The sequence below is a fragment of the Gavialis gangeticus genome, unplaced genomic scaffold (assembly GCF_001723915.1).
Source record: "Gavialis gangeticus isolate Ggan-Ray unplaced genomic scaffold, GavGan_comp1, whole genome shotgun sequence".
Lineage (NCBI taxonomy): Eukaryota > Metazoa > Chordata > Crocodylia > Gavialidae > Gavialis > Gavialis gangeticus.
In genome coordinates, this window is record NW_017729033.1 from 2,688,903 (window position 1) to 2,690,116 (window position 1,214).

At 40.0% G+C, this 1,214-nt stretch overlaps 1 protein-coding gene across 7 annotated transcripts in view; it reads left to right on the forward strand.

The window, feature by feature from the left end:
- ALMS1 (ALMS1, centrosome and basal body associated protein) overlaps positions 1-1,214 on the forward strand; it is a 123,223-nt gene that overhangs the window by 10,847 nt on the left and 111,162 nt on the right. For all 7 annotated transcript variants that reach the window (XR_002099266.1, XM_019526319.1, XM_019526320.1 and 4 more), the window contains exon 2: positions 67-259. Coding sequence is in view for 6 of the 7 variants with exons in the window: in XM_019526319.1 (XP_019381864.1) it covers positions 70-259 (190 nt within the window). In the remaining variant the exon portion in view is untranslated. The remainder of the gene's footprint in view (positions 1-66; positions 260-1,214) is intronic.

The window sequence follows — 1,214 nt, forward strand, 5'->3', positions numbered from 1 at the left end:
AAAAAAAAAAAAAAAAAAAAAAAAAAAATGGAGATTATCTTATTTTTGTTGTCTCCATTGTCTTAGGGAATGGAACCATGGTATCAGCTCCCAGCAGAAGCGGATGCCAGCCATCTCATGCCAGCACTGGGCACGAGAGTGGACTTGACCACAGGTGAAAACAACTTGACCGAGTTCCCTACCTTAGAGGAGGGCTTGTTGTCGCTGACAGAAGAGGCTGGGACACAGTATGAAGATGTGACACACAACCCACTGCCAGGTATATTAAGCAATCATAAAAAAAAAAAATTAAATGGTTGCTGACCAGTCACGATACTTAACATGAAGTTGATTTATTACATCCAAGTTCAAAGTGTTTCAACATGGATCTTTGTTATCATCTTTGCAATAATGTGCAAGATAGACAGATGGACCCTGACCATTTGTCCAATTCTCTTTTGAGCCATTACTAAAATTTCCCTCCTTGTAAATAGTCAGAGTTCTTCTAATCCTGTTAATGTGACTGCCTTGTTCTGCGATTCTAGGACAAGTTACTAAATGGCTCTTCCTTACTGTCCTGACTTGTAAAGGGGGAATAATGTTGACATGACTGGCTTGAAGGTTAAATATTAATTTTTAAAAACATAAAACATAATCTGATAGATGTATAGAATTGCCTTTTTAAAAAAGTGTTTCCTGCATTAGATAAAGTTGTCTTTTTCTCTGTAGTTGTGGAGGGTGGGAAAATATGCATGGAGGGGACAAAATGATAACTCATGTACAATTAGTAACACGCTCTTAATCTTGGATGAAAAGTGTTGTGTTAACATACAGGCCATTATTGCTCTTCAGCTGGGTCAGTGTCTTTTGATGTACCTATCTTAAATTTTCAGGTATTTGAATAATGATTTCTGAATAATTGTATCCCTGGCTCTCCAGGGACCTAGCAGACCTCCTGAGGCTAAAAAGAAAGGCCTACAAAGGATGGATAATGGGATTCACCTCCAAGGAGGATTATTCGGCACTGGTCCTGTCTTGCAGGGAGCAAACCAGGAAAGCCAAGGCTGCAACTGAACTCCAACTAGCTTCGAACATCAAGGACAATAAAAAGTCCTTTTTCAGATATGTGGGGAGCCAGAGGAAAAGCAAGAGCAACATCGGACCCCTGCTGAACCAGATGGGACAACTGACAACTGATGCCCAGGAAAAAGCCAACCTATTAAATGGGTACTTTG